This window comes from Anser anser (genome assembly GCF_964211835.1).
Source record: "Anser anser genome assembly, chromosome: 6".
NCBI classification, from domain to species: Eukaryota; Metazoa; Chordata; class Aves; order Anseriformes; family Anatidae; genus Anser; species Anser anser.
This window is the reverse complement of record NC_139726.1, coordinates 35,280,377-35,305,733: the sequence shown is the minus strand read 5'-3', so window position 1 is coordinate 35,305,733 and position 25,357 is coordinate 35,280,377. Positions and strand designations below refer to the sequence as shown.

The following is a 25,357-nucleotide window of genomic DNA, read 5'->3' as shown; positions in this document are numbered from 1 at the left end:
AAATCAGTTTAATAACACAAGAAAATAAACACCACTTCTGAGAATTTTCCTAACCAAAAGGTAAGTATCGGCCATTTTCTACAGTGATGCAACAGCTATAAAATCTGAACTAATTACTCGTGGTACACAGAAATTTCTGTAGGAAAGCCATTTTCTTGTGACAAGAGAGAATTTGTGACCAGATCCTCTTTTTTTGTTTGTGATTGCGAATTCTTTTGACTTGAGGTTAATACATACTGTTTTAGCTGAGTAAAGGTGTATAGATATGACTTGGTTAGTAGATAACCATGGCTGCCAATATATATTATGAAACACTTATAGGCAAGTTGAATATATTTTTAAAAAATCTAGAGGGGGGAAAAAAGGTAGGAAGTCATGTTAGTGAAGAGCTGTTTTATTCCAAAATCTAAACATCAAAATCAACTTAATACTTAAAATACATTTTTCAGACAGTTTATCCAATCATAGTATTTTGAAATTGAATACATATATAGAAAAATACAACCTAAAAAAAGTCAAATTTGAACTAGGATGAAAAGAATGCATTGAAAAGTAAACCATAGCTTAACAGCTATTTTTTATATCAGTACAAAATTACTGTGCTATAATACCCACATTTTTTGCAAGATTTATAATTTAATAAAAATAAGGTGACTTCAAATGTATATTGCTCTCTTTAAATGTACCTAGGACCTTGGAAATAAGTTCATAGTTACTGAAAATATTCCCGTTTGTTACAAATATTTACTACATAACTAAGAAACCCAAAATGCAGCAATCTTGTTAGTATGTTAATTTTCTGCTTGTGCAAACAATGTTGTACTGATTTAATGCACGAGCAAAAAATCAATGCAAAAAACTCTAATAGGATGAAATAAAACTTTTCATTTTGAACTTATGTGCATCATAGCAAACACCAGTTGCCTGAAAAGATTTTTTTTAAGACTTAAATGCTACATTAAATCTTCATTTACTTTGCAAAAGCCAAAGATCAAGTTATTCAATCTTAATACAGCATATTTGCAGAAGGTCATTGCATGTAATGCTAGATTTCCTGGGTTATTATTTAAAAAAAATTACAGACTGGTAAAAAATAGACCAAAACTCTAAATACTATAATCATATGAAACAGTAGTAGCACTACAGACTCAAACCCATTATTGTATAGTCTCTAGTCATGTTTTCCACAGAGGACTTAATATTGTACCAATTCTCAATAATTCAAGAGTTAGTAATGGATACACTTTAGAATATACATTATGTTTCACCCAATGTGGGTGATCAAAAACTTTTCATGCCATTCATTTACCGTGTCATTTTAACACATTGGTTTTGTTAATGTCCTTAAAAATATTGACCACTGCAAGTCAACAAATGCTACATCCCTTCCTAGACAAACAAAAACCGATGACTTGGCAGTGAACCAGTTCTGATCATGTTTTATTGCACTTGGGAACTAGGAGCTAGAGATTCAGTACCAAAGAGTTCAGAGCCCACTCACATCAGTGAGTCAGTAGAGCTCAGCATGTAATCACGCTCCAACGTGTGGCACTTATTTGTGATAGAAGGCCATTGCCAACACTTACGGGTTCTTCCCATCACAGAATTGGGCAAACAAAAAAAACCAAACCTCTTCGCTGCAATGCTCAACTGTTATGCCAACTACTTTTTAGTATGCATTTCTATTTTCCTTTTATAAAATCTTTCTTTTTTTCTTCCTCATAAACAGTCAGCTGCATTGAACACAAAGGGTGCCATTCAAAGCCAGTTGCAGTGAATGTCAGGTTTGCTGTGATTTCATTACTGTGGAATAGGTCTTACCCTAGACCAAAGAGAAAAACAGATTCTCAGCATGGTAGTGCTGCTCCATTACTGTTTGGGAGGGTGTAGGAAAAGTACTGCAGGGCCTATGGATAACCATCAGCAGATCTTAATGTTGCAAAAATTTAAGTGCAATACGAATCCTTCAAAGCACCAAGAACATGCTGATTATAGCTGAAATATTTTTAAAACAGCTGTGAGAGTTTAGCTCAGTTACTAATTAACCATGGACACAAATTTATAAACATCTAAAAGTCTTTGCCTGGAACACTGCATAAAGGACGGACATATGTAATAAACTTTCTTAAAGTTTCAAAAGCATTATGTGAATCAAAGATCCACATATGAATCAGAATTTAAATCAGAAAAATGGGACCAGTAAAATGATAAGCTTGATACTAACATTTGACTTTGCAGTAATGTTTAAACCAAAGCCATCTCCACAATTTGGTAGTGTTTCACAAAAGAAATGTAAACCTATAAATTACGATTCTCTCTTTACATTTTCTAAATATTGTCAAATATAGAACTAGATAATATGCATTTTGTAATATAAATCACCTTTTAATATGCAACATGAGATGCTGCAATAATTGCAAACTGGAAGAGTTATAGAATTTCATATTTCATTATAAAAGATATAGCACTTATAAAATGTTTTCATTGGCTAAACAATTACATACTTGCTAATTTTATACATATAAAAACTATGCTTTTGAAACAACTCTCAAGAAGACTAAGTCAATTATCTGTTACTGTATTTGTTTTCTGTTTTTTTAACACTTGCGGTGTGTATCATATGCTCATCAGTTGACTCAAGGACATTAGTTTCATTCCAAAAATACATTTTTAAAGTTGCTTTAAAAGTGTTATCATCCCTCTAAAATACTTGCTGTAAGAATACATCAACGCTTGTAAACCACTATGAAACTTACAGTGATGCAAGCGTGTATGTATGTTTTCTGTATTCTTCCAGCCAAATCTAGAATGCAAAAATGAAAGGTTTCTTGTACCCTCCTTCAGGAAAGCATGCTGTTCAATCTCCCTGAAACACAAGTGTTGCTCTAAACTGAATTTGGGGTGTTTTCTATTTATATTCATTACAGTAACCTGTATACTCCATTTACACATGCTACTTCTCTTTTTTAATCAAACTGGAAACTAGTGGACATGAGAAAAGCAACTATTTGCTTTTATTCTCTAGTAGAATGTAAGAAAATAAAAATCACTTAAATAAGTATTTTCTGACTTCAACAAATGGAAGAAACTTTCCATAGCTACAGTAGATGTACCAATAAAATGTACCTCTTTATCCTGAAAAACAGCAAAGTGAGTTTCCAGTTGCCATAGAAAATCAAGATGTAGTTAGCACTGACATTAAGAGGACACTATCCCTTCCATGTCAGCTGAAGAAATCCTGACCATGATTTTTTTAAACTCATCTCCTTATAATGCCTAGACATGCAAGTAGTCTAATAAATTTCAAGTCAACATGGTGTGTACATGTAAGGAAGACACACACACAAGAATTAGAGCTACTGACCTGTCTGGCAGTTCCTAAAACCTCTTAACCTACTGAGATTAAGACTGGGTAAAAGCAATCTTCTTGCACATAGATAATAAATTGACAAGGTTTGAGAACGAGAAGCCTGTGTAAGTGACAAAGTGTGTTTTATACAGTCACATTTTGGGGCCAGGATAAAAAGCGTCTCCTGATTCCTTACGATGTTACTAGTAATAATACTAGAAGTAAAGGCAAAAGCAAAACCTGGGCCACACCAAAGACCTTGAAGACTCAGTGAAACCAGAATCTTGCCCTACACTTTCTCAAATAAACTAATTATATCTAAACAACTTGTCTAAAATAAAAACATGTAAATGGATAAATATGCAAGCCTAGATCTGATATACAAACTGGCCCCCACAGCCTTTCTGCTGTCTCCCTTAAAGACTCAAATACCATCACTGTTCAGTAAGTAAGAATCGACTTAACAGTGAAAGCTATTTGTGAGTTTTACTTCTCAGAAAGGATGCAAAAATGAGAGTTGAATCAGACCATTCATTTCAGATAATTCTGGGTTTACTGGGCATTGCAGTATCTATGGGTGAGACCCATCTCAGATAAAAACCACAACGCAGGAAACAAAACAAAACCAAAAGTTTTCATCCTTCTAAGAGCTTGTTTACATAGAAAACACATTGGAAAAGTTACAGCAGTAACCCTTCTTTCTGTATCTGGCTGCATACAGGGAGTCTATTCTTTTTTGGAAAAGAGGGTAAACAAATCCGATATAAGGCCTCTCTGTACTAGTTTAAGTAAGTCCACTCTAAGATGTGTGCAACAAAGCTACACGTGGTTGCAAGCCAAATAACCACCTAATTTACAGTTACATGGCTACTGAAATGCATACAGACAATGTTCTTGTGTGCTCTCCTAAGTATATGTGGCTTCATTTTACCCAACCAATACTGAGGGAAGTAAGCTAACCATAATGTAAACCCATGGCTTGAACCCACTCAAGTTTGGTATGTTTATAAACAAGCAATGAAATTAAATACTTAGTGTCTCTACCAGTAATGAAATGTATTGAGCATAATGAATTGTCTTTTGTGCTATGAAATGAAAATTGAAAAAATGAAATGAACAAGCCAACTCAACCTTCTCTTGTCAAGCCCTTTCACATTGCCAGCTATACTCTGCTTCATTAGACAAGCTCACTGTTCTCTCATGGCACACAAGAGTGGGGTTAAAGTACTGATCAATCTAGATTGCACCTACATACATTTGGCTGGCAGATAGCATAATTTCAACAGTCCGTTTTACTCTATCCTGCAATTGGACGTGGTCAACCATGGAATGCGAGAATTATTAACAGTTTCTCCAGGATGTATCAGGTAACCTGTCACACAGTATTATCTCCATTGTTTTGCCAAAAAATGGAAATTCAGCCCAGATAATACACAGACTCAACTTCAAACCCTGTGGAGGTTTGACATGCATACACAAACTATGCTTACTTTTTGTGCAACTAGCTTTCCAGAGCGAGGAAATGAAGTGTAGTGTACTAAAATTCAAATCAACTGAAGCGAAATATGCTATCTTGCAACTATTTAGGGAAGCTGTTGGCTTCAACAAATGGAGTCTGTGTAGCAGTTCATGTAAAGTTGGTCTGTGAAACAACCTACTACCCCAATAAGCAAAATCATAGCACTACGTTTTACTTAAGGTTTTTCACACAAAAATCAGTGCAGACATGTTAGATTAATACAAAAAGGAGGATTTAAGTATATTGCTCTTCTTTTGTACGTGCTGATATCTTGAGACCAGCAGCTTTGCAGTCATGAGTGTTTCTTCCTTAAGGGGGAGACCAGTATTTGTAACTAAGATGTAGGCATTTTAAAGTTTCAGAATGTCTCACAGATAAAACTCTGCTTATGCTTCTGATGTTCCTTCCCCATTCTCATGTGGTTGCAGTTGTTCTCTTTCTTGTTCTTCTTGAGGTGGTCTCACACGTTTGAAAAAGCCCATCTATAATTCAGAGGACAAAGAAGAAATTGCAGCGTGATGGTCAAAATATACACACATCCTTTCTTTCTCTCTCTGCTTCTTGATCGGATTCTAACAACCCATTACTTTTTTCTCCTCCCACTTGCTTTTTCCTTATTTTTGACCTCCATAATCAACAAGTACTAGTTGAAAAAATTAAGCCAAGTATTTCAGCACAATTGCAGACATCCTCTTTTATTAAACTTCTTCCTGACAAAGCTGAAATGTTTTTACAGCTATTTAAAAGGTTAACAGATTCAGGTCATTAAGGAAACAATGTATTTCTGCAAGCTGCTGGTACTGTTTGAAGTAATACAGCACTAGGAGGGAAACCAACACAGGAACGAACAATGCAGTACTTACCCTGTACATAACAAGCACTAGGACAGCCAAGAGCAATAATCCTGCTAGGACAGCCAAAATTATAACCCACACTGGTACAGGCATAGGCTGCGGTTGAATGCCCCATGTAATATTTGTAGTAACCTAATAGGGAAAAAAACAATAAAACAAATTTTGCACAGCAGCAGGATGTTAAGTTCATTCATGCATTTTAAGTAGTGCTTATCTTGATTCTATAATATTTAAAATCTGTGATTTGAAAAATTTAGAAAATATAAATAGTTACATAAAGGCTTCACTGGCCTTAATTTATTAGGATTTTCAGGAGTTTTTTTTAATTCAGTCAGTGATACCATAGCAACATGTATTCTATAACGCTTGGTGATTTTCAGTACAACATTAGGATTTCTGAAGTGTTCGAGAATTAGAGAAAAATAATAAAAGTGCTTTTGGTTTTCCTTTCTTTTCACCCTAAATGGGGGAGAGGGAGATTTTTTTTCACCTTCCTCTGAGAGGAAGGATTCAACTCCACAAGGTTTAGGAGATAAAAAGCAGTTACTAACAGGCACTGGAAACCATATTCAAAAATAAATAATCACAATCCTTTTTCAGCATGTTCCCCCCACCCTTTTCTTTCTTAACAATCTGTTATGCTATACTACCTACCAAAAACTTAATCTGGCAGCCAAACGGAGCGACCCACATGTTCCCTTCTGTTTCTACCCTGTCTCCCTGTCTCCTTTCTCTTCAAACCTCTCTAGAGCACAGATGGTCTTTTACTTCCACACACATCGTATTTGATATAATATAATCAAGGTCCATTATTCAGACTAATGCAGTAGAGTGCAATTTTCAAGTCATATATTTCTCTAGCAACACTGACATTACCAAGAACACTAGGCCTGTTCACAATCACTTCCTTTTTTCATTTTTCAGTTAAATCTCTAAAGCTACAAATATTGTGAAATCTAGTTTTAGCACAAAATATTTTTTATGCTTGTGTGCATAACAGTAATTAATATATGAATAAAATATCAGATGAAATTGGAATTAAATCAAGCCACAAACAGCTATTGAGCAATCTTTCTTTTTTCATTAATTTTGAAATAATTATTTATGTTAACTCACAATGGATGTACATGACTTACCACTGTAGAATTGTGGATATCTTCAAAGGAAAGATTCTTATAAGGGAACTCTATAACATTGAATGAAGCAGACGATTTGAGAGAATAAGAGTGATTCTGATTTTCTTTCTGGGTAACAAAAACAAAATTAGTGTTGTATATGGATATAAAATGTTTCAGAGACAGGGACATACTATACACATTCACTCACATTCATGAAAGTCTGGGTCCAAAGGCGTGACTTCAAATACAATATTGCACTCTTTCCCCTCTCCAGGTGGCCAACTTGGCAGACTATCTTTAAACAATCAGCATTCCCACAGCCCTGCGTGTAAAAATAAGGAAGGATATTGGAAAATATTTGAAAAGTTAACGGCCTTACTTGATTTATACATGTACTTGATTATTCTATTTACTAGCCAAACCAACATAAGCTATTTAAGTACGTTAAAAAAATCCAATATTAAATAACTACTTGAAATATTCCGTAAGTTTTCATTCAGAGAAATGCTATGTAAGCCATTCCTAGGATTTTGGAGCCCAAAGATGAAACAACTGGCAGTAGCTTTATCTTTATCTACGTATATATGAAAAAACTGTCTACAGTGTGGGGGACAGTTTCTAATCAATTCACGTTATCATCCTCCACATGTGTTTTGATGGGAAAACTCATGGGAATTAATGCATCTGACAAAATACACTTTGTTGCATTCAACAGGAAGACTTCAAACGTGACTGACTGACCTAACTTATAAGCTTATAATACTTAGAACGTCAGAAGTTTAGGTGGCATTTCTCAACCACATTTCCATTAAAATCCGTAAGATAACACTGATGCAACCCCATCAGTATTTCAAGAAAGCAGAGCAAAATAAGGCTTCATTTCATAGCTGTGATTTTGGCTATGCTACAGATTAAATCACCGTATAGTTTAAGTACATCTGCCAGTCTAAGTACAACTCTCAGCAGCGAAGATGATGCAGCAGTCACCTGCATCTGTTTTATCTATTGTACCAGTCTTTCTCCTAGGAACCATTGATTTTCAAATTGACGAAACAGTGCTATATAGAAGACTAACACTGAATGAAGTGCTCAACTTGACCTTCGTTTTTAAGGACATAAAACTTAGCAGCACGAAACTGCAGGCACATGCTTCATTGGATGACTACCCTGAGGAAAACATACACATTGGGGAGGGGGAGGAAAAAACAAAACACGCAAACCACACTCAACACGTAACTCCAGAGCATGACTTTTTGTCTGTTACCCTTTACAGAACAAGCTCTAACACGTTTTCTGAAATGATTCTGTGTCTCATGCATCTATACCTCTCCTTTAAAAACCCAGCATCCTGTGGACATATCAATGTTGAAAGCTTACCAAAGTGTGCACATCCCCTTCAATGGCAGTTATATCCCTTCGACTGATGCGATGATCACGATTATCTTCCCTGCTAAGCGTTTCGTTCTTGTCATCATCCTTAGAAGTAGAAATCTAGGATACCCCAAGGAAACCCAAATAATAAGTAATTTTTAACTTTGAAGTTTACAGGTATCTCTAAGTTAAGAGGTCAAGGAAACATAGAACTTAAGAGGTTTCCCTCTTTGCATCCTAGTTAAGATTTACAGTTCTTCAGACTCTGGTTTCACCCACAGCTGTAATTAAAACATTACTCCTGCCTTTTCTAGAGCACTGGTGTAAATTTCTATTAAGATCTATCATAGAACCTCAAGTATCTTAATTTCTCTTCAACTCAAAACTTTTTCTTGTGTAGACAGAACATAAAAAATACTTAGATTGCAGTAAAAAAAATCTGATATTGCAATATTTTAAGTATTTTACCTCAACATTTCTTATTTTTTAACTCTGAAAAGAAATACAAGCATGGTACCTATATATCATATACCACTGTGCATGTGTACAGACACCTACAAAGAATCTTTTAGGAGGGTCTTGAGAAAGTATACAGTACGTTGAAGAAATTATTTCAGCATTTCCTTAAAAATTCCCAATGTAAAATTGAAATTTGCACGTGGAACTAGGCATAGCCATACTAATTGTCTCCTAAATACGAAATGTGTATGAGAAAACTTACAAGAGATTCAAGTTTTTACATTTTTACAAATGGCATTGCAAAAGCACAGGAAAATTGTATTTATATATACTCAAAAGTTGGTTTCTGATCGAAGATACACAGTATTCTTTACCGTTCTGTACACTGAATATCTTCCTTAAGTCATCTTATACATATATTTGCTTAAGTTCTTCTAAAACTAACTTTTGCTACTCACTCCAAGTTGTCTTAATATTCAGCTTTGTACTCTTGATAAAAATTTGCTTGTTTTTACCGAGGGTTTCTTTGCTTGCTCCAACCTGAGAAAAATGAGTTTCTTCTGTTCTAGTCTAACCAAATTACTTGGTTTGTTGGTGACAATAGGATATTCTCAAGTCCCATCAAGACACCCCTATGGACCTAGGTGGGACTTTTGGCCTAGGATAAATAAGTTTGTAACAGAAAAAAATAAAGCAATGTTCTTGCAGGAAATAAAACCTAGGAAATTTACATCAGCAGCCCTGAAGCATTTAGAATGTTTTTAAAACCATGTTCAACATAATTCCATTTCTTTGGACTTCAAACTCATAGTTTTCAAGAATAAACAGAAAAAAGTATATCTTTGCGTTAACAATCTGTCTACCTTTTGTTTCACTTCTATACATTGACAAGTACCATCAAACAGTGGAGTCTTGCTCCTCAGCAACAGATGAAAACCTAACTCAGCTTGTAACATGCTCTCAGGGATTTGATATTTTTTGAGTCTTTCCAAATAAACAAACATACTTCATTCCACTCAAGCAAAAAGAACAGTCCCAGTTACCTTAATTTTCAGTGGATTGATCTCCATATCAGAAGTGCAGTTCATGGGACCATCAATTTCATACTGAACAATATACAACAGTGTGTAGTTTTTATATTTGTAAGGCCACTGCAGAGTCATCATCACCTTGCTGAAAGCACTTGGGCCATTATTTCTCAGCTGATTATGAAAATAAAACAAACATATGTAAGAAACCTTCTTGGTTAATGCACACACAGCAGTTAGTTTATATCTGAGCCATAAATACTGACATGAAGATCCTTACCCTCAAAACTTACAGCAAGAGCATCAACAACTTGATGTAAAAATGTTAACTAAACTTCAGTCCCACAGCAGGCAAAACTTAAAATTATTTTTGTAATTTGATAAAGAAATTCTTCCAAGAAAAGCTCTATGGCATGATTTTTTTTGCCCTGATGAAATGGAGTTTTTGTTGCATGTTTTATGAATCACAGCCATTGTGCATGTTTCAGCAGACACTGAGCACAGATACACGTGCCCATCAGTTTCTTTAGATAAATGGTCTCTTATAAGTTATACAACAACTTCAAATAGTTATTCACACAGCTCTCTCAGTTTTGTTTAATTAAACAATCTAGATTAAAGCTGTGATCATTATTTAAGGAAGTTTTAAATACTTAAAATTTTTCACTGCAGAAGACTTTCACTACAATGATTCAGAAAGACTGGAATACTAATAAGGATACTGAATAATTTACAACCATGAGTCATTTTCTGAGTTCAAGATACTTCATATATTTTAGCTAGATTTCAAAGGGCTAGAAAATCTTATAGACAGTAAAATGTGTAATGATGTAAAAAAAGTCTTGTACTTGTCCACTGCTGTTAAACTAATTGCAGGCATTCTGACGCGTCTTGCACATATCAATTATTGACCCATCACAATAAGGTCTTTGTTTCTATGCAAGAGACACCAAAGAGTTCTCTCTCTTTATCACAGAACTGCATCCTTGAAATCAGTAGTAATGGCATACCTCATAGATATGCTGAACTAGAGGCCCTATATCATCTTCTGTTTCTGGATTCTCCTTGGGCTGCCAATTTGCAATAGGAAGGAATATGTGATCAGGAGACGACACACTAAACAGTGGAGCAAACAAGTAGTTACAATCAAGTGTGAAACATTAAATGAATTTCTCTATAACATCTCAAAAAATTCAAGGTGCCTAAAACCTGCGATTTTTCATTCTCTGTATTTAAAATAAACAGAAAAAGCAGAGGATGAGTGGCTTGCATATTAAATGTTTGATTTTCTTCTCTATGTGAAAAGATGGAACATGTAGTTAGTGACATTTTTTCCTATCCTAAACTTTGGATTCACCCTACAACATTTAGTAAAGCATTAGAAGAATTAAGATCTATACATGTCACCAAGAAAACTGTGTGAAATGTTCAACTAATGAGTAATACTGATGATGTAGAGATTTATCAGTAGTCATAAGAATAATTCAACATGCACTGAAAAGAGTGAAGCTAGCAATAATACTTTTCAGTGATTCTCCACCCTGTTCCCCCAAATACTAATAAAATTAGACCACAGTAATGAATATAATGAAAATTTAATAACATGATGATTCAGAAAGCTGAGTTAACTGGCTAAGCAAGAGGACTGTATAGCTTTTAGTTATGAAGTATGTATTTCTAATAAGTAGGCCATGGAGGTAATGAAGTCATTACAATATTAATATTATGCTTAAGACTGAAGAAGGTGAAGCAAGCTTATCTTTATAGAAAGCGTCTGAACTTTGGTTTTAGAAAAGGTTTGTGGAGGAAGAAAGTGATCTAGAGAAATGTCGAACTGTAAAAATGAGGTGTGATCCCCCCCCCCAAAAAAAAATAACAAAAGAAGCAAAACACCCATTTTTTGGAATTCATTTTGTAATTATTTAAGGTTTCAAAGTCCGAAGAGCAGCTAGAAAACCATACTTCTTTATGCTAAAAAATTCTGTATGGCTTCCTGAAAACTAACATAGGCAGACCTGAAAGTTTATTAAAATATAAAGAAACAAACATACAAAGCTTATCTGAGGAAAAAAAAAAAAGATGTATTAAAATAGTATCAGTGCATACCCTCTAATTTCAACAGCTGCTGAAATGGCAAGATCAGCTTGGTAGAATGCTACTGGACTTAGGTTGTCATACAGATTGGAACTGAAAAAAAAAAGTTAATTTCTTAAATGAAATGAATCAAGTATTCACAATTTTTCAAACAATTGCATGGAACGTCAGAACATGACTCGCAAGTCACTGTAGAAAAGCAACATATACTAAAAACTAAAAAGCACATTCCAGCGAGGTCTTTCTTTCACGCACGCCAGTCCCACCCTCAGTGCAGGGAGAAGTTAATAAAGGAAACAGAGCTTGTGCTGACTCTGCTCCTTAGCTGCCACACCTAAGAAAATGCTGAGTAACATCAACTATATAGCCAGCAAAGCCTAAAGCTCCTCTTCAGGACACCTGCTTTGCCTAGAGACTTGGCCTTGACCTAGTCCCAAGGCAGAAAAGTGTGCCAGAGCTACTTTTGCCTACCCCTCTGTGCCACCAGCACAGCTTACTAGCTGATGGAGAAGAGGGAGAAAATTGAACAGACAGCTGTGTGAGATCAAAGAGATTTAATGCTGCCATGGCCTTTGATCAGCATGGCAAACCACTGTATCATTAAAATAGAATGCCAGGCTTAAAGTTATTCAATTCTTGTAGATGAAAAATGCATATGCATGAGAATAATTTATTTGCAGCATAGGAAAAATGAAAACCTTGAATGGTGGAGGAAAAAAAGCTTCCAATCACATCTCCAAATCTTAAGTATTTCCAGTAAACATAGATTCATATTTATATATCACATTTATATGAAAGTACTTATAATTAGAAGGACATTGCTGTTCTGTTCAATTTTTTAGACTCTTCTTATGCTGGCTACAGTACAGCGCATAATATTGCACTTCATATTGCATCTGCTAAAGCCATGATATGAATTGCCTCTCCTAGAAGCCTTAGACCTCTCATTCTCAAAATACATAAAATTTGAAATTCTCTTTTTACGTCAGAAGGAATTTAGTGTCCAAACAGTTTTATAACAGGGCTAGAATCCCAAACTACACCACACAACTACTAGGAGACCACAACAGCATGCAGGTACAAAAATACAAGGTCTGTCTTGAAACACTTTAAATGTTTTTGTTCCTCATTATTAAAACAGCAATATTTCACTTGTGCCATTACCTGTGTAAAAAGTTGTAGCAAAAGAAACTGCATTCAAATAGGACACAGTTTTCCTACCTTGTCCCTAGATTTTAAAAACATAAATCATAGAAGAATGTCTGTATTTTTTTTTTTTTTAAATATTACCAAGCAAAAACCATAGATTGAATTCAGAGTGAACCTACAACTGCTCAGTTCACAGTGTATATAGCTCGCACACGATCTACCGGGTGACATGCTTATTCACAGATTACCATACCTTCGTATTTGCAAGTCAAACTTCACGGAGGTATCCATTTCAGACTGCTGGTGCACGCTGAAGCGCAGACCAGCTAATAGCTTCAGAAAAAAAAATTACCATGGTTCAGTGGAAGCACAATAAAATACAAGATAAAAGCTTCTTAATACTTTTATACTACAATGACATTGCTTGAGGCATGTGGTCATCTAGAGAACACATACAGAACTGCCAAATAAAATTGTGCAGTTCATCACAGCAGTAAACATACCCTTCTCTACAGATTACAGCTGATGCATCACTGCCATAAACCAGAACTATATAGCGTACATAATGCTCGCCCCCTTGCTTCAGCCATTTTTAGATAAAACTGAGCCTCCACTTGTGTTGCAAAAACTACTTTAGTCTAAACAACAGGGCACAGTTTAACAGTTCAAAATTCACAAGTTCACAACGTTTGTTTTAAGTCAGTGCATGACAGTTGCTTCAATGCTTTAGAAATAGCATTTATTATTCATCTGTGCGAAGATGTCTCTTAGAATAAAACACTGTCAAAGTGTTTCTAGCTGTGACTGATTTTTACTCTTTCCTCAGAAAACTAGACCTATTATGTGGTATCAATATCTGCAAGGTCCCACTAACAGCTTTTGAATTCTTCTAGTTTCAGCTACTTTTGATATAAGTGCAGGGGTCGCAGATAGACAAAACCCTCAAACTTCACAAAGTTAGACAGAAGCACTATTACTTTTCCATTAAGAGGAAGGTGTATTATGAACTAGCTCTTTATTATATACTAAAAAAAGTCAGTATTAGATAAATCTAAAGACAAACCCATGAGAGACTGAAACACCTGTTGGACCAAACCTTACCTTAGTTCCTGCTTTCATGGGATTTCCCAGGTCACAAACCACCATGCGAGTTTGATTCTCAGTTTTAAATGCACATGACAGTCTTGCTAAAGCCTGCAAAAAAATAGGAAGAAATATTACCAAATGTCTTTCTTTACCTCTTGACATCGGTATGAAATTCTGGAGAAGAGCACTAGGTATGCCACGTTAATTTTAATGCAACTTCTCAGTCCTAACAATCACTAAACCAACTTAATAAAATCTGAATATTGAAGTCTGCATGGAGACATATTTCTGATATGAGACAGATGTTCTTTCAAGGTTATCAAAGAAAAAATTCATCACTCTTACGTTGGGTGGCACTGATGATTTCTGTGACATAAAGCACTTGATTCTTTAAAACATACACTGACAATCAGACAAGGGTTAAAACTCCCTGCAGGAAATATGGATTGCAAGGCCAAATAACATGAAGATTGACTAGCTTAGCTCCTCCGAGACCTCTTGTTGAGTATCAGATTTTGTGTACGTCTACAAAGCAAGAGGCGTTTCGTGACTGATAAGCCACATCAGAAAGGTCTCAAGTGGCAAAGGCAAAAAGAGGCAATTTTACCTCATTGTTACGAACAACACCAATGAAATCTGCTTGGGGAGGAACAATGACAAAGAGTTCTGCTTCATAGGCTCCTTCCCCTTGATTCTGAGCATTGACGATTAGTGTCAAGGGATTGTCATCACCAATATAGATCTTCTTCTGATCACTGAAAAAAATGTGTAAAAATGAGTTCTGCATTCAGGTTTCTACATATATTGCATTTAACTAACTCAAAGAAACAAGGCATTCAGAAATTGCGTAAAGACATTAGAGAAATCCAGAGGCAGTACGTATGCTTCAAAAATATCAAGAGAGCACTGCACTATATTTAAAAGAAAACTGTGACTATAATCACCAACAAAAATGGATCAAATACTACATATATGCTGTTTTATGAGATTATTTTTTAAATAAAATCTGCAATAAACCACAAAACCCGACACTTTTTTTTTTGACAGAGCAAACAATTATAAACAACTATTATTTTATTTTTTATTAATTTAACAAAAGCATCGCAAGCTCTCAAACTTCATAAATCAAGTGGGGATGTTAGCTTTTCCTACACCACTTTTCTCATATAGTTACCTTTCTACTGAAACCTCCAGCTTCGGTTTGCAGATATTATCATCACCACAATCCAGCAGAATATGTGCCTATGCAAAAATCAAAAGCATATTGATTTAATAATTCCTGCATCTCTTCTAACACACATTTCCAATAATGTTGTTTCAACACTGAATCAAAAAGCCTGCCACAATCCTGAATGTTCCTGGCAGTTCCAGGACTAATGCCTAAGTGTCTTCATCCTCTTCCCTTACTTTGAATAATCTGTTTGTCTTGAGCTGCATCTCCATTATCCTCTTTCCAAAGCAGTGTAAAAACTTTATACAAAAGGGCAGAAACAGAAAAACTATCACTTTATGGGAGCTATAAACAGATAAAATACATAGAGCAGCACAGGATGTGGAATGGATGAAATACTCCAACACTTCAAGGATAACATCTCCAGTACTGCTATGCACTTCTGTTCTTCAGAAAACTGTTACACTGTCTGGGTGAAAAAAAGTCCAGTGCTAAAGAATAACACTGTCTGGGTTAAAAAAAAAAAGTTCAATGCTAAGGCATAATGTGTCAAAATTTGCCACAGAGAGAAGGAAAAAAAGAGAAGAGAAAAATACAAATCCAATCAGAAGTTCCACAACCCAGAGACTAAAGCCTAAATGCATATTTTTGTATCCTCGTTTTTCAAAAGTGCTAGGATCAATGTAGTAAGTGTTGAAAGCTGAAAATACATTCTGTATTCTCACATCACAGATCATGTCAGAAATATACCTGTCTGCTCATGTTAGCAGGAGTGAATTGGTTGAGGATAGGATGCAATCCTGTTGCATCTGCAGCTGTTCTGTAATCCAGACGATATTCCATAAAAATAGTAATGGGAGTTAGTTTGTCTCTAAATTCAGATTCATCCTGAGGAAACCAAAGATTTGAATTACAATTAAAGCATGTAAAGAAAACAAATACAAAGTATCCCTAGTTAACAAACAGTCATCCCAACAACAATATTGACCAGTATTTTTGTTTATTGGTCTTACTTCCTTGTGGTAGGAAGGAAAAAGCCAAAACATTAAAATACCTGAGCTCTATTCAGACTAGAGAATCTCAGAGAACCTGCGATGTTAACTTGTTATATGGGCAATTTTGGTATTAACATGCCTGTTTTACAAATGTAAAACTAGAACATACAGAAGGATTAAGTCAAAGCTCAGTAGCAAGGGGCTTAGAGCCTGTACAATGCCACTCTTTTCTATCAGACAAAAAAATCTGTATGCTGCTAAACATCCCTCAAAGATATTCATCTTCGGGCTTTATAAACGTGTTCTTTCGCACATGTTCTTTTTGGATTCATTGATTTTCATACTTTTTAAATCATTCCATTTATTAAGATTTGATCTCTTCTTTCAGAGTATTTACAAACTCTATTTGTTTTACATTAGCCGCCTATTTTATCAGTGTAAACTCTGCTTCATTATTCTTGCCAAAAATACTGAAAATTACTGAACCTAGAAAAGTTCATTACAGGAGCTTACTTCAGAAGTTATCTCCTTTGGACAGAAGCCTAGTGATAACTCTTCCTGATGTTTTCCAACTACTTTTACATCCAATTGAAGGTCATCTTGTATCATCACGTTTTGTTACTTTCCATATGAGAATGTCAGGTAGAAAAGTAATAAAGTTTGCCAATACTAAGACCTGGGACTTCTATTTCCATCCATTTACCTGTCCTCAATGAATTCTTCATGATTACCACTATTTTTATATTTATTTTTTTGTTGTATTTGACAGACAGAGGGTTAAGTATTGTTTATGCTTGATTAATAAGGACTCAGTGGTAAATCTGGGCTGCATCTAATTTACATAGCTACACTTTGAGCTTTCTTTCCCTTTTTTTTTTTTTTTTTTTCTTTCTTCAGACTGTGTTTCTTCTACTGGGTCACTCATTTTATTGATTTAGCACCCATTCAAATTTGTAGGGACTGAAGCGCAAAGACTGACAAGGAGCCAAGAGTATGTTATTCTCCGGTGCCTCTGCTATTTGCTGATCTTTGCTCTTTAGTTGCAGATCCTTATTTTTCTTCATTTCTTTTACCTCCAAGATAGAAGCACAAACTCCGCTTATTGACTTCCACGTTTCTTGCAAATCATAAATAATTTTTTTGCCTAGACGACTTCTTCAAGAAGTCGATAACAAAGTTCAAAATTCAATTTCCAGTCCCCTTAAGTGACCAGGACCTTAATCACAACACTATCCATCGCTCATCCTCTGACAGCAGCTATAACCCAGGAGAGACAAATGGGTTTAATAATTCTAGGTTTATCCATCAGGCATAAAATTTCTCTAGCGTTTTTTTAAACACGTTTAACACATGGAATTTTAACAGACAGTGCACCAGAAATGATTTCACTAAAGCATAAATGGATACTTACCCTCAGAAAAGCCTCAAGTTCTTCACAATTCATTTTGCCCCCCTTTGTAATAGTCATATTCTTAGAGTGGCTCGGCTGTTTGCTGTGGAGGAAGAGAGCTCTCCTTATGGCTCCTTTCTGTTTAAGTTTATCCAACAGCAGCTCCACCTGGAAATCTGTCCAATCCAAAGCATTCAGATTAGGGATATTTTGTCCAGTTAAACACAGAGCACATTCACATCAGAAGTGGGCTTAAAAGCTCATTTCTGCCAGAATAAAACCTTAACACTTGGAGCTTATAAAACCTCCAAGTGTTTGGATCTAAAATCTGTTACTGCATTCTCAATACAGTAGCTAAAAAGCACTGGTATGGTTCTAACCTGGACTCTGCTCATTCTTTCAAAACTGAAAATAAATTACTGTTTGAGCACTGATACATTTATAATTGCTTTGGAGCTGCAAGAAAAAAGCTCATCCACCCCCCAGTAAACATTAAAACAATCTTGCACATAACATTTATATAAATGAACTGTATTTCTAATCTAAAATTAGCAAATATTTTAAATATTTAACAGCTATTTACATGAATTTTCACAAACCATACCTCCTTTATGGACATCGTACAGAAAATAAGGAAAAGCATTTACAATCATAAGGCAAAAATGTAATTATAGCAGGCTATGTGCCACACTACAAAAAATCTCAGAGACACTTAAAAACCTGTTTGAAACAATTTTTCTGACTCTGTTCCAGAGAATTTGATCCCTAAATCAGTTATATCAATTAGAGGCTCACAATTTCAACAGAAATATGGAAAGTTTTGTGGCTTGTCTATATTTTTAAGGCCTAACAATGCATGTACTTGAACACTATTATTTACAACTCCTCTCTAAATAAGACTTCATCTCATTTTTGTAAAATACAAAGGACTTCAAGACTATTTCCACAAAACGTTTAAGCATATGCTTGAAGTCCTAAGTATGCTAAAAATTACACTTATTTCAACCAACACAACCTCAGAAGAAAAAAACCTACTGAAGAAAATCTTGTAGATCTATACGGTTACTGAACTGTCTGGATTGTACTGTAAAAGAGCGGTAACCAGTAATCATGTCTGCAAAGACTATAAAAAGTCTGAATTTTTTAACTAACAGAACTTACTGAGTGAATTAGGGAGCTTTCCTTTGCCATCCGCTTTTAGACAGAATTTGACTTTGAAGCTGTTTTGGAGGAAAAAAACAGTTCATTTCAGTTTATTTCACACACTTGTGTCCCCTCATTTTCTTCTGAAACTCTTCACTTTTTCTCAGTTCAAAGGTCTTCTGTTTTGACACTCTAGGTCACTCCCAAGTCCTATTTTCTATTGGTAGAAGAGAAACTATAACTTATTAATATTAGTAGACAGCAATGAAAGCAATGCAAAGCTTTGGATTCATGATTCATGTAGGAATAGTAACCCATGTAGCAGAGTGTTTACTCCTGCAATCAGAGGTGAGTCATACACTTGTAAAGCTAGAAGGAACTGGCATACTGAGTTTAACCTTTTAGCACTAGAAAGGATAAGTGGGTTTGGATAATAGTACAGGGACAAGATAATACCACTGAACCAAAACCAGTCCACGCCGCAGACCATTCCCCACGTGTCTTCCATAAGCCCACTCTATTTTTCAACTAAACAGTCTCCAGATGAAAACATTGCAAGAGCCGTGTAGTCCATTTCTATCTTGGGAAGATCTTAACACAGACAAGTGGCAATCTCTGCAGGGAGGATGCAACTTCAGAGTCAGTCTAGTGTCTACTGAAGACAATATTGGTCCTCCCACTGTAGTTGAAGAGTTCTTATTTAGTATTGCCTGTTCTTTCATAAAAATAAATGTTGGATTACCCCCTACCTTTCCCTCTTTTTTTTTTTTTTTAATTGGCTCATTAGACTTCATGAGTCCTTTCAAAATTGGAAGATTACGAAAATAAAAGTTGAGAAGTTCCCTCCCCTCAAAGGAAAACAGAGAAATGTTGCTTACCAAGAAACTTTTACATCTGACAGTAAACAGGCTTTGTTTTCTGGGTTTAGAATGGTTGGATTAACTTCCAGGGCAGCATTCACTCTAATAACTGGTCTGGCCCTACAAAGAAAATACCCTTTTCAACAGCATTCAGTACCACGGTAGACAATACCCTTCCATCAAACTATGAAATACACACATACACACTTTTAAATATTTACTGGAACTTCAAGAAAAACAAATTATCTTGGAATTGATAAGGAAAAGCAAGAACCTTTGCTGTGCTCTTTTACTACCATTACAGTTTTAATATGAACAGCTAAGACTAAGTGTTAATGCAAAGCCCTTCCTGTTTTCAGCACAGACAAATAAGGTGTTTTCCTCAAATGAGCAAGCCTTGATGAAGATATTGAGACTACACAATGTAATAGTTAGCAACAATCTACATGTCAGAATCTAGAAAACTCAGTCAAAAAGCCTTAAACAGAGCTTATTTAGATTTTCTCTTAACAACAGATATATTGAGGGATAAATAATTAATTGCAGACTGCAGATTTACACAGTGAAAACAGCAGTGCAGCCTTTTTCCTCTGTTATTTCCAGTAGTCTGAAAGGTGGAACAGCAGAATTTCAGACTTCCCTCTTATCTAGCTTCATTTTGTAACTAACGGATGCCACTGAGCTTTCCTTCTGCGTGCACTTATGTAAAAAGCATACAGCAATACTCACCTGTACAAAACAGCTGTGTCAACACCAAAGGCTCCAACAATCAGGTCTGGGAAGAAATGACAAAAACTTCATGTTATAATTTATTTTTAAATATATACTGTTAGTCAGAGGTACTATTAAGTTAATCTGAAGTGATATTCCGAGCCAAGGACCTGGATATCCATTTTTGTCCACATCTGTGGCTCCTTTCAGCGAGTACCCAAAGCTAGGTGGCATAGTGCGAGCAGCCCACTGCCCTTCAAGAATTTGAGACGGGACTGCATTCAAACCAGTTGCTCTTCCATTGTAGATATAGACAAGTCCTCTCTTGTCCTCTCCACCATACGGTGCAGCAACTGCAATATCTGCAAACCAAAAGAACAACCTTCAACATCTCCAGACACAGACATAGGAATGTATTTGTGCAACGTTTATCTATTATTTCTAATATTACAGTTTCAATGTGTGTCAGTAAGGACAAAGTATGACCAGACTTTAAAATGTTCAAACTACTTATTTAAAACTGAATGCTAATATTCCCTAAAAACTATGAATGTTTAGCAAGAACATATCATAAATTTCTATGGAAAAGGAACAGTTCTACAAACACTTCTGCACTTCTGATTTGCAAACCATATGGATTTAGGATGCTTTTGAATTTATGAAACGCCCAGAATTAGTCAGTGCTGGAGACAAATCACAGAAGAAAGCGGGACTGTCTGCCCATTTCATTAACACGCTCATGCTCCTCGAAAGGGTGTGACATTTTATCACATGCAAAAGATTCTGTAATCAGCCTAAAGCAATGTTAAATATTGAATTCCAGTCTACTACAATCATGGCTTGGCAATACATTTTATGGAGAAGTTTCAGTTACTGCAATTATGCTATCTCTTCAGTTTAATAAATTAAAGAGCACTTATCAATGCACAATAAACAGTAATAAGAAAAATGCTAATTGGACTCTGTACAGGAAACACTATCTCTAAAGACAGCTTTAAATGTGTACAGGTCATCTAAATTTAAGATTTCCCCAGCAGGTTCGAAGACTTCCTTAACAAGAAAGTGTTTAAACATTAAACAAGATACAGAAAGGTAATTAATTTATTCCCTCTTCTCTTAAGTTTGAAAAAGGTGCATGAAAAAAACACTCAAAAAATTACCAGTTTGTTTTGGCTCATCTTTACCAACTTTATGAAAACAGTAGAAATTTCAATCCTGCATCTTACTGAGACAAAAAAGTATTTTAATTAACACTACCAAAATGAAACAGTCCAGGAAATAAAAAAAGACTTAATGACAAAATAATTAATCTTACAAGGAAGATTTAGCTACGATTTTCTCACCTACATTCTATTTCAGATTGAAATATGATGGAATGAAAACATCATTTGGATAATCTAATCAAGTGACCAGAATTCTTGGCTACTCCTATAACCTTTCCAATGTCTTCCATGAATAGCTGCCATGATATCGCATGTTCACACTAATTCTATATACCATTAGTAACTAAAAAAATCTAAATATTAACCTCATCAGAACCAATGGCATAAAGCATTTACAACTACAACATATACATCATATTCAAGCCAGCACTTTAAAAAAATAGGGTCTAGAAAAAGAGACTTAATTTAAGATATTCACAGATGGCCTAAAATCAAATTTTACCCATTATTGAGTAAGCCACTTATCCACTTAATACTGTTTAATGGATAAGTCACTGGAACAAATTATATTGCTTTATAGATCTCTTACAGGGTTTTAAAGCATGACTGTTTTACAGATAGAATGAGATATCTCCAAGACAACAAAAGACAAGTGAAAATTACGATAAAATGCCTGTGATTTCATTAAAAAAATCAATTAGAGCTACCAGAGAATTTAAAATATTAACCTACTATAATTTTTGATCATTCAGAAGATGCTTAACTTACAATCAAAATGGAAAAAATAAACTGTAAGGATTTTTTTGTGAAACTCAAATTCCCACCACTCTTTGAGAAACACTGGATTATGACTTGCAAAGCATGTTCTCCCTAGGATTCCTGGAAGTCTCTGACCCAAAATTATATAATTCTTGGCTGTTACGCTGCTGTCCATTCCTAAGTGAAAGGAACAAGAAGCACTGGCCAAGGGCTTGGGAGTCCACAGCTTCAGTTGCATCAGACTCAGACTTCTCATCCAAAGACTTACTCAAGAAGTTGGTGTAGTTCACTATAGTTGTTACAAAACATTTTCAACAGACTTTTCTTTTTTCAAAAAAGTAGTAATAAAAAAGAAATAACTAGTCTTTTCTCTGGAAAATCTCTTCTATCAGACTATTTTAACCAACTCTCAAAGGAAACAAATCCTTTTTTAATCCTGGTCATCTTTGTGCTTCTGAAGAAGAAGATTGTCTTTAAACAATATAAACAGGAAAATTATATCGAGGATGTCAATCCTCGCAAGTCACAATGGACAGTCAGATATTTAATCAAGATGTCTACTGTACTTATCACATAGGAAGTAAAACACTGATTAATGTAACAGCTAAAATAATCCATGCTGTAGTTTAAATGGTATAGTCTCTGCTCGATGCATACATGTAACTCCTGTTAGCATTCTTGGGAGTAGCATACAAGCATCGAAAGGAGTCTAGACCTTCATGTCCAACATTCACTCATGGTTAGAATACTTAATGTTTGTTTGCAGAATCCACACTCCATGTGCTGTCTACATTGAGTCTATAAACTGAAAACATTGATCAATAATTGATATCCTACCATTGAAGCCATCCTGATCTAGATCACCCAGTGGGGCAATTGCACTGCTGAATCTTGCAAATATCTCAAACCCATTCAGCTTTGTGATCTGAAACCCTCCAGAGGCTCGCTGAAGACAAATGGAAACTTGGCCGACCTCCTGAAGTTTCCCATCAGAACCTCGATCCATAAAAAGAGGGGCTCCGATAAACAAATCTGTATAACTGGACCAAAGAAGGATAAGGTTCTTCAATAACAGCATGAAAGTCTGGTTTCATTCTCTCAAGTATCCATTAGCAGGATTAACTCAGCACTCAAGTCAATACTAAGGTAAAAGTTTCCTATCTTTAAATTGCAACAGAAGCTAAATATTTATGACAAAGAAAGTACAAATATAGCAGAACTTAATGCTTTTAAATGATGATTTTTTTACATGAATACACACATAGTTACATATAGCAAATATCAGAAACCATCTACACTTGTTAAAATGCTCAAGACTAGCAAAAAAGTTGATTACACAGATACATGTTTAACTAGTTAAACAAAACAGAAATGTATATTAGAGGTAAGGCTTTTTTAAAATTGTTTTTTTAATAAAATAGCAGGGGTGAGAAAAGGGAGCCCACTTACTTGTCCCCATTGATATCTGTGGCAGCCACCGAATACCCAAAGTAGGCAGCCATCTGAAAAACAAAATTCAAAACAAATTTATGAGCTGTATTGGTATAAACACTTAAGTAAGTTTACACAACACTGTACAGAGAAGACGTTAGGGAGATAATGACGTATACTGCAAAAATGGTTTTTCTTTTATTTTCATTTCTTTTCCTTACCCTATGAGAAGGTAAAAGGCTCAGATACCTTCCCCATTCTCCCTCCTCCTTCCTAGTTATCCAAGTGGGCAGCATTTACTCCATTCAAATAAAGTTGCTTTTCTAAGTAATACCATCAAACAAGAACTCACAAAACATATATTCTTAGGATTCCTACAAACTTGATTAACTTTTCCCATGTACTTAAGCTAATATGATATAGAACTTGACGTGGTCTAGTACCCCAAGTACTGTCCCAACATGTCATCTTTCTACAGGAGTAACCTTCCTGCCACTTACTGTACCACGTAAAGGTACATACCTGCTCTCCAGTAAAGTTGTACATGGAAGACATGTTTTTCCCATTGTAGATAGACACCTGCATGTGAGAAAATACTCATTATAGCATACCAACAACATTCATCTTTTCATTTATTACAAAGTTAAATGTTTCAAATTTCCTACCATGCCCAGTGTTCTTGCTGCTCTTGGGACTCCTGACACAAAGTCTGAAATAAAAAGAAAGACACGCAGGTAACATCCAGGTTCCAGAGCAGAAGGCCTTTGCTTGAACAGGGTAGCTCAGTCCTAGTGCTTCATACATTTTCCTATGCACTTGATCATTTGTTCTGTACCATTTATTTGAAAGACTTGCCCAACGTATTACCATGATTTTTGATTTTTTTTTTTTTTTACTGAAACAAGGATCTTACCTTCTATTCCATCACCGCTAAAGTCTCCAACAGCCACCGAATAACCTGATCAACAGACAAAATTAGTAAATCACTTCAAGAACCTTTTTAAGCCTTTTATCTGTCTAAACGCTTCATAGGTCTCAGTGCACTGCCCTCTCATTTCATCTTAAAATATAATGAATGTTTTGCATTTATCTAGCTTAAGCAATCAACAGTTACATGAGCAGACTGTAATTAATCAACATCCGTGTAAGTGCAGTGAAACCTGACAAGTTCACTGAGTGGATTTAGCAGACTTGGTACCCTAGTTTCTTTCGGGACCAGAAGCATGTTTCAGACAGCCTCAGAGACTGATCAGTAGTGCTTCAGTTCGAATTTTTCCTAACAAAAACACAAACAAAAGTAGATTCCATCTTTATTAATGCCTTTTTCAAAATGAATCCCTGAACAATTTATAACAAGGCTACTGAATATCAGTGAAGCCCAGCAACTATTTGCTAATAATCTTGCCAAAGGTTCATTTGTAAAATACTATCCATTTTGGACTCTGCAAATGAAACTTTTCTGTAGGTAGAAAAGAATAAAACCTGACAACAGTTTAGAACAGGACCAATATAAAGGACAGAACTGCTGATTTATCAATGCTTAACCAAAATAAATAACTCTGATAATATTTCAAGTGAGACAGTGACTGACAGATGACTATTTTGCACACAGTTATAAGGTAATATTAAAATAATCTGACAGGTTCTGCTAACAGAAGAATCCAGGAGAGCAGGTCAAATATTCCTGGCTCATTAGTACCTCTTCTG

The 25,357-nt window shown here is 35.3% G+C and overlaps 1 protein-coding gene across 1 annotated transcript in view; it reads right to left on the bottom strand.

Moving 5' to 3' along the window:
- Positions 1 to 378: 378 nt before the first annotated feature.
- The window catches only part of ITGAV (integrin subunit alpha V), a 46,808-nt gene continuing 21,829 nt past the window's right edge, over positions 379 to 25,357 (bottom strand). The window contains exons 8-30 of the mRNA XM_083842879.1: positions 24,564 to 24,608; positions 24,316 to 24,359; positions 24,173 to 24,229; positions 23,669 to 23,721; positions 23,057 to 23,259; positions 20,468 to 20,659; positions 20,316 to 20,361; positions 19,605 to 19,706; positions 18,745 to 18,803; positions 17,605 to 17,759; positions 15,949 to 16,086; positions 15,202 to 15,269; positions 14,635 to 14,782; positions 14,043 to 14,135; positions 13,195 to 13,274; positions 11,805 to 11,885; positions 10,709 to 10,814; positions 9,714 to 9,872; positions 8,218 to 8,331; positions 7,049 to 7,162; positions 6,859 to 6,966; positions 5,732 to 5,854; positions 379 to 5,350 (exon numbers count right to left, since the gene is read on the bottom strand). Of these exons, the coding sequence (XP_083699005.1) occupies positions 5,255 to 5,350; positions 5,732 to 5,854; positions 6,859 to 6,966; positions 7,049 to 7,162; positions 8,218 to 8,331; positions 9,714 to 9,872; positions 10,709 to 10,814; positions 11,805 to 11,885; positions 13,195 to 13,274; positions 14,043 to 14,135; positions 14,635 to 14,782; positions 15,202 to 15,269; positions 15,949 to 16,086; positions 17,605 to 17,759; positions 18,745 to 18,803; positions 19,605 to 19,706; positions 20,316 to 20,361; positions 20,468 to 20,659; positions 23,057 to 23,259; positions 23,669 to 23,721; positions 24,173 to 24,229; positions 24,316 to 24,359; positions 24,564 to 24,608 (2,384 nt within the window). The 3' untranslated portion in view covers positions 379 to 5,254. The remainder of the gene's footprint in view (positions 5,351 to 5,731; positions 5,855 to 6,858; positions 6,967 to 7,048; positions 7,163 to 8,217; positions 8,332 to 9,713; positions 9,873 to 10,708; positions 10,815 to 11,804; positions 11,886 to 13,194; positions 13,275 to 14,042; positions 14,136 to 14,634; positions 14,783 to 15,201; positions 15,270 to 15,948; positions 16,087 to 17,604; positions 17,760 to 18,744; positions 18,804 to 19,604; positions 19,707 to 20,315; positions 20,362 to 20,467; positions 20,660 to 23,056; positions 23,260 to 23,668; positions 23,722 to 24,172; positions 24,230 to 24,315; positions 24,360 to 24,563; positions 24,609 to 25,357) is intronic.